The following is a 7,745-nucleotide window of genomic DNA, read 5'->3' on the forward strand; positions in this document are numbered from 1 at the left end:
GGACGTCGCGGCCTGGGTCGGAGAAACGCAGCGTCCCGCCAAACACTTCAAGTATGCTCAGCTTTTTTGGAGTCAATGAATTAAATAGAACCAGTGAATAATTTTTATGCTTTCTTTTGTCAACTTGAATTTTTCAAACGAATTTTTCGGTTAAGAAAAAGTAGAAAAAGGTACGCATGAGTTATTTCTTATTTCATTTCGATATGAACATTACCTTGAACCTTTACCCTCGACGACGATCAGTTAGTTCACCTTTTTCTACTGCTCTGCCTTTTCAGAAATTATGCTGTTAAATCGTGTTACTTTCTGACTGCCAGAACACAGGTATTGAAAGTGATTGTAATGTATGGTGCAGGCTGGGGGACGAGCTGCGTCCTGTGCAGCTGCAGCGCGTGGTGCTGGGGTACCCGTGCCCCGAGGCATGGTCCGCCTTCCGCTTCGACATCTCCCTCACCTACAAGCTGCCTAGTGTCGTGGCCACCTACAGCAACGGCAAGCCAACACTCGTGAGTACCTGCCACCAGAGTACCTGCCACCTGCAGCTGCCTGGTGTCGTGGCCACCTACAGCAACGGCAAGCCAACACTCGTGAGTACCTGCCACCTGCAGCTGCCTGGTGGGTCGATGGCACTTCTTGCCTGTGGTCGTTGCCACCTGCAAGGTGGGGCTGTATTTAGCGTTTAAGTTAGTCAGGATATTGTGATGACGACGTGTTCCCTGCGGCAGGTGTTTGTGGCGACCCGCAAGGGAGGGCAGCAGTCAGCGCTGACGCTGGTGCAGCACACGCGTCTCGTCAGGAGCCCTGAGCACAAGACCGCCCTCGCTGCCGCCGCCAACTTCATGCGGGACCATAAGCTTAAAGGTACCACACGCACCACAGACATAGAGGTACTACACGCACCACAGACATAGAGGTACCACACGCACCACATGCTTAAAGGTACCACATGCACCACATGCTTAAAGGTACCACACGCACCACAGGCTTAGAGGTACCACACGCACCACAGGCTTAGAGGTACCACACGCACCACAAGCTTAAAGGTACCACACGCACCACAAGCTTAAAGGAACCACACGCACCACAAGCTTAAAGGTACCACACGCACCACATGCTTAAAGGTACCACATGCACCACAGGCTTAGAGGTACCACACGCACCACATGCTTAAAGGTACCACACGCACCACAGGCTTAGAGGTACCACACGCACCACAAGCTTCAAAGTACCACACGACAAAACAGGCTCAAGGGTATCATGCATACGAAGAGAAAAAGACCGAATAAATATTTCTGTCTCTATAAGTCTTCAATATTGGAGAAACTATATGAGAAATTTCGCAATTTTCAATCATAATTATCAATAACTGTTTTAATTTTATTGAAGAGCCCTGAAGACGATGGCTTCCTCTCCCCCCGGCAGAGTGCGTGCTGCTGGGCGTGGGCTACCACCACGCGGGGGTGGCAGTGGAGGACCGCAAGCTGCTCGAGGAGCTCTTCTCTGCAGGACAACTGCCTGTACTTATAGCCACCAGCACCCTGGGTGAGTCTTGCCTGTACTTATAGCCACCAGCACCCTGGGTGAGTCTTGCCTGTACTAAAGTCTAGTAGCTTCTTCAAACTATCGCCAGTCATGAAAAGATCCGGTCAAATGACACGAGTTTAGATCTATGAACAAGGCACGAAATGGAAAAGAATCGGCGACAGGCCACATCAGGCCTACACTTCAGAGCCGACATCACTATGTTATGTTATGTTATGTTATGTTATGTTAATAAACTTTTCTTCTACACACTGTCAATTTCAGCCAGTCTTTGGTGGCTTATTCGAAATATTATGCCCTGTCATCGAAATTATGCGCTTAAGAGTGACCTTGCTGACATTGATAACCATAACTCCGTGCTTATTCATGTATAGGAATATTAGTGTTACCTATTGCTCAGCTATGGGTGTGAACCTGCCGGCGCACCTGGTGGTGGTGAAGTCGACGTCCCAGTACGGCAGCAGCGGCTACACAGAGTATCCTGCGTCCAGCATCCTACAGATGATCGGTCGTGCCGGCCGTCCTCAATACGACACCCACGCCACGGCTGTTATTATGACCACCAACGCTAATAAGGTAAGTCGTTCTACTTTAATATGACGGCCACGGCGTTATCATGACCACCAAGGGCAATAAGGTAAGACCTTTGCTACTTCATTATGACTCGTTGCAATTTTAACTACGTGTATTACCTATAATATACAGGGTCATCAATATTTAGCGTTACAACTTTGAGTGGTTAGAACTATGAAATGAAACATAATTGTGATTGTTTGAAAATGTATTTATGTGGGCAGAGGTTCAGAGATACAATTCCCACAATTTCATTCAATATGTCCACCATCTGCATCAATAACAAGTTGTAGACGCTTAGAGAAAGCCTTACAAGAGTCACGAATGACACCTGCAGGATTTTGGCCCACTCATTCAGCAGTTTGACCTTTAGGGCGTCCAAACTGCTATGGTGAACGGTCGAGGCCTTGCTCTCAAGGTATGACCAGATCCCAAAATTCAGAGGATTCAGATCGGGTGACGATGGGGGCCATTCATCTTTGGTGATGAAGTGGGGGACATTCTCGGACAGCCACTCCTGAGTCGATTTGGCCTCATGGGATGGTGCAGCGTCCTGCGCTGGAACGACCAGGGACGTTTTTTGAAGTGCTTTCGTGCCCAGGGCAACAATGCACCAACAAGGATGGCATCTCGATAGTTCTTCTGATTCAATTTCACCCCTTTGTCAACAAAAAAGAGGGGACTCCTTGAGTACTCTGTTACGGCTGCTCAGACCATCAATGAGGTCGGGCATTGCTTCCTAATCACCACACCCACAAGGGATCCTTCGTCCCATTCTTCGACCAAATTCGATCATTTTGGGAATTGAAGTGGTGTTCAACATTGAATATCTTCTCATCACTGAAAACGAGGTTTGGCAGCGTGCCATCATGAATGAGGGAAAGAAGAATCTTGGATCTTTGGAGGCGTTTGTCAACAACTTGAGCAGACAGTTGGTGTTTTATGACATGCTTGAATTGGGACAACTTTAGGTCCTTCCGGAAAAAAGTCGACATGGTTCCATACGACACATTTGACTGTTTTGCGAGTTTATTGATTTTGAAAAAACAATGTAACGCTACATATTGATGACCCTGTAATAAATACGAGAACTTAGTGGGAAGCCATTACCAACAGTTGTATTCCTCGCATTAAATGATTGCGCGAATGCATTTTAGCGACTGGTTAAGTGCGCAAAAATATTGCTATTTATCCAAAAGCTTCTCAAGGTCGAGAAATGAACATCTTCAGCTGTGGAAACATGAGAAAGGAAGGGATTCATCCTGTGCCAGGTTCGCGGTGGTTCTGCACCATTAGCGTTTTTAACGCGTCGCAATTACGAGACGACGAAGCAGTTTTTCGGTGCTTGCCCCATGAATGCGTGAGAAATTCCCTTCAAATTCTCATCACTTACTGTTCTTTGCGCCAATCTATCCATCACATGGTTATATCATGTGAACTCGAACTGGGCATTTACATTTTGTAACTGCATTACACTTGCATAATATTTTCTATCTCAATGCAATCTTTTTTTCAAGATCCGAAAAGCGAGACCTACCCTCTTTGAAGAATTTAACCGACTCATTCTCACCACAAACGTAGAAAGGAAATTTCATGTCATAGTATGAATCAAGATTGCCGTAATAAGAGCTTTCAGGAACCAGAACCAGGCTCGAAGATCAGGTCACCCAGCTCGATCTTGAATTGGCATTTCACAAATATGATATCTTACGTTGACTAACCTAACAGCAATGGTGTTGCTTTGGTAATTTCTTCCACAGTAGGATAAACCAAAACTCTGCACTTCCAATGACTCCTAACAAATTTGAATTCAACCACCCGATGAGTCAAACCCATAGGCTGACCACCGATGGTTCTATCTACTCGGCGGACCAAACAATATTTTTTAACATCAAGTTCGAGGGTACGTCACTGTAATAACTTCAATAGTAGTTATTACAAGCGATCTCTCATTGTCTTGGCCCTGAAGGCCCTGTAATTATAAACTCAGGAAGCTCACGGTCTGTTGCCGCTCATCACAAACGTGGAATGGCAGATAAAAACGGCGGCTGCGACTTCATCATACAAGACAATGAATACCTTGTCAAGAAAACTCACGCAATTGAGATCTCATTGTTTAATTAATCGAACTCTATGACAATTCAGCTCTTTTTGTTGATTGCTAGAATTAATAAGATTTAGACCGGAACTTCTCCAGGCACTCCAAGTTTGAGTAAAAAAAAACCTAAATCTCTTCTCCCTTCATTTTTTCAAAACCATTACTATTATTGTTGGGGTCTTGCAATCCCTTACATTATCTTCAATTATATTGTACAAATCTGTCCATGTCAATGACCAATAATTTAAACCTACCGCTTCTGTATGGTTATTTGCATGTCATTATCGTGTGAAATTGTTGTGGTTATAGCGGCTCTCGCACTATCAACAAAAATCATCATGTTAGTGCTGTTTTCACTGCTTATAGTCCTTTAGTTTGAATATGTTCTTCAAAAGATATGGCCATCTCTTGCAGATCCAGTTCCCGTTCTTATTAGTCCAGGATAATCCCCCCATAAAAGTTTTCTTCTACCGTCTCGTTGTCTGCAACTAATTCTTATCATAAGTCAGCGCACTACCTCTGTACGATGATGCAGGTATGTCGTCCGGGCAATATTAGTGGACCAGCAATTTATCGTCGGTACGGGCACCGTCCCCAAGTATTATTATCAATTTATCGTCGGTACGGGCGCTGTCCCCAAGAAGGCGTGTAGTTATTGATGTAGGTGATGGTAGGCACGTAGCCGCTGTCGGCGTCGACGTAGTAGTCGACCCGCCTTAGCCGTCCGTCCGGCAGCCAGACGTAGTGGGACCCCACCACGCGGGCCCCGTCGGTGCCCTCCCGGTGCCCGTAGTAGCTGCCCGACTCTGCGTCGTCCACTTGCCAGTCAAACTTGTACTGAGCAAGCCCACAACAAACATTTATTAACCACACATATTTTGGGGTCTTAATATCAACATTTAAAACCGTTCAGATTATTGAAATTACTAAACTTAGAATGAATTAAAATGAATCAATAATACCCGATTAGTTAATAATGCCTGTGTACCTGATCTAAAAATTTATTTAAAATATAATTGGAAGTTGAAGAGAGATTAGTTTATTCGATGGGAGCAATAAGCAAAATAACACCGTAAAATTTTAAAACTTTTTTCCTAGGTGGTTTAGTTCGCACCAATGAATGAGCTGGCGTCTCCCTTTTAGAACTGATTTTATCTGCATTTTATTTTTTATTTTTCTCGGCATTCCTCACTTCAGATTTCTTTTTTATTATTCGTATCATTTAATACAAATATTCAACCGATGCGAGCTAGGGTGATTGACATTTGCTCAGAGAATTCAGAACATTTATAATGGAATATATCTAAGGCTTACTAATAAATTAACGGTATTATTTGATATATAAAGCAAGGCGTGTCACTTGCATCATAGACGCTAGCCGGGGAACTTACTTCCATGAGCGGCTGAGCGCCTCCTGTGGGGCGGCCTCTGTTGTTATTGTTTTGAGGTGCCGCCGCTGTCATCATCACCATCATGACGGTCACCATCACCACCACTGATCCATACCTTCCTCCCACCATTGTCACTGGTGATCTTCAAAGATAAAATATACTACCATCAATAAAACATGAGTTTACACGCAACAAATACTGCTCTTAAACTCGTCTATCGCATATATAAACGGTATAGCCGTAACTACGATTTGTATGGTTCCATTACCACGTAATAGCTAAGAAACTAAAGAGAGAAAAAAAATTTAACAGCTTACAATTTTGTTCGGTAATACCATTTTGACGTAATTCCTTTTTCATTTGAATGTTTTTGCTTACGATTGAAATTGCTCAGTATGCGTTAACCCTACTGTGGTAGTGTGGATTACATACGTAATCTATGCTTACGAAAATCGAACGGAGCGAAACCGACCTAATATGAGACATATCTGGTTAGTTATTGCACGCGATCACTGTAGGATTTCCAGTTCAAAAAGAGTTATATCCTTACATGTTTTTACAAGTACGAAAAAGGTATTACGAATGGGCATGAAAGCAAGACATATATAAAAAATATAACTCAGTACTCACTGCAGTGAGTGACAGAGAGCGCATTTTCTCGTTGACGAAAACGTGAAATCATGTACGAACAGACAGACGGACAGACGGACATGGCGAGCACAATAGTGCATTTTTTCCATAAATGAGCAAATGCGCTAAAAACTGCAAAAGAGATAAGTTTGTAGCGATCTTGGCCATAGAGAAGACTCAACAGTTATTAACTCACCTCTACAGTTTATCTTCTTTGTAATATCGAAGTGCTCGTATCCACGATACTGAATGTTGCGCTGGCGAGAGCGCGAGTGTGGTTACGCCGGATGCTGTAGCGCAAGTCTGCAGACTTGACAGCAACCCAGCGCTCTTAAATGCATGCACGGCTTCCTGCTGCAGGCGACCTCGTATCGCGGCGCATCAGGAGTTTGTCGTGCTCGATGATCAAGTTTAAACTTTATTTGTTGTTGCCAGTAATTTTTAAGAAGTGCAATTTACTTTGTAGTATTTATCTATTACTTTATATGAAAGTAATGATGTTTAATAACAAACGTTCATATAATTGATCGAGTCCACAGATTTAATCATCAATCATTATTATACAAAATTTGGTAGGTACCATTGCTAAAATTTATGGCGATCGTTTGTCCTGCGATGACTATGTCTTCAATTCAATTCTCGGGTTCCACGCTGGAATGTCCTTAATTATGTTTTTTAGAATTTATTGAATAACAATCCAATGTAAAAATCTTGCCTTTTAGGTAAGCTGTCATCTGAAATTCATGTAGTACGTTGATGAATTAAACGCCCTGTTAGTTTCGGCCTTGATCAACGTTTACGGTCGTTCCTGATAGGTTATTCACATGCCTCCGAAAAGCTATAAGTATATTGGAACATCTAAACTCTTCATCTCGAGCCAACCATCACACAATTGCGATAATTATGCCGGGCTTGATTATGCCATGTAGCTCTTCAACGATGGGATCACGTACGTGTTTAGTACAATGAGCGTATATATGGCTCATTTATACGATGCGCTGTTTTGGGTCATGGACTCATGGGTCACGTGTGTGGCTTCAACATGCCAAAAACTCAACCAGTTCTACGCAAATAAAAAGCTAGAATAATATTATCGAAATAAAACTATCCACTAAAGAAATGCAGTATATGAAGAAAAGCTTTACATCCCGACCTAGCTCAGCAATATAGAGCTTAGTATTAAAATCACTTGGCTGCTTAAGTCGCAAATTTACCAGGAATTTAAAAGTAAAGAAAATAGCCAAAAAGTTCACCATTTATTATAAGAGAAAACGTTTCGGAGTCCAGCTCCATCGTCAGTTCAAAACCTAGAACACAGGTACAAACAATTAGTTACCTAAAATTCACATTCAAACAATTCACCTAAACTTGAGGACATTAGAAGTAAAATCGAAGATAACAGAAATAAAAATGAGATAACGTGTAGAGAAAGTACTATCTATTTACAATTTGTAGAGGATAAGAACTGAATGCAGCATTTAATTTGGGTTTCTGTTTGAAAATAAATAATT

The 7,745-nt window shown here is 42.7% G+C and overlaps 2 protein-coding genes across 3 annotated transcripts in view; one reads left to right on the top strand and one right to left on the bottom strand.

Moving 5' to 3' along the window:
* Positions 1–1,557: 1,557 nt before the first annotated feature.
* LOC108682694 overlaps positions 1,558–7,745 on the top strand; it is a 63,191-nt gene continuing 57,003 nt past the window's right edge. The window contains exons 1-2 of the mRNA XM_047885253.1: positions 1,558–1,580; positions 1,943–2,118. Of these exons, the coding sequence (XP_047741209.1) occupies positions 1,945–2,118 (174 nt within the window). The 5' untranslated portion in view covers positions 1,558–1,580; positions 1,943–1,944. The remainder of the gene's footprint in view (positions 1,581–1,942; positions 2,119–7,745) is intronic.
* Positions 4,217–7,451, bottom strand: LOC108682706 (pro-resilin). 2 transcript variants are annotated; one of them, XM_018171931.2, is made up of 3 exons: positions 6,431–7,451; positions 5,605–5,746; positions 4,217–5,050 (listed from the first exon to the last, which is right to left on the bottom strand). In XM_018171931.2, the coding sequence occupies exons 2-3, from the start codon at positions 5,731–5,733 to the stop codon at positions 4,826–4,828; spliced, it is 354 nt and encodes a 117-aa protein (XP_018027420.1). In that variant the 5' UTR covers positions 5,734–5,746; positions 6,431–7,451; the 3' UTR covers positions 4,217–4,825. The 2 variants fall into 2 exon arrangements, with proteins under 2 accessions (XP_018027420.1, XP_018027421.1); XM_018171932.2 differs by lacking the exon at positions 6,431–7,451 and having other exon boundaries at positions 5,605–6,241.

The sequence above is a fragment of the Hyalella azteca genome, unplaced genomic scaffold (genome assembly GCF_000764305.2).
Source record: "Hyalella azteca isolate HAZT.00-mixed unplaced genomic scaffold, Hazt_2.0.2 contig17406, whole genome shotgun sequence".
Lineage (NCBI taxonomy): Eukaryota > Metazoa > Arthropoda > Malacostraca > Amphipoda > Hyalellidae > Hyalella > Hyalella azteca.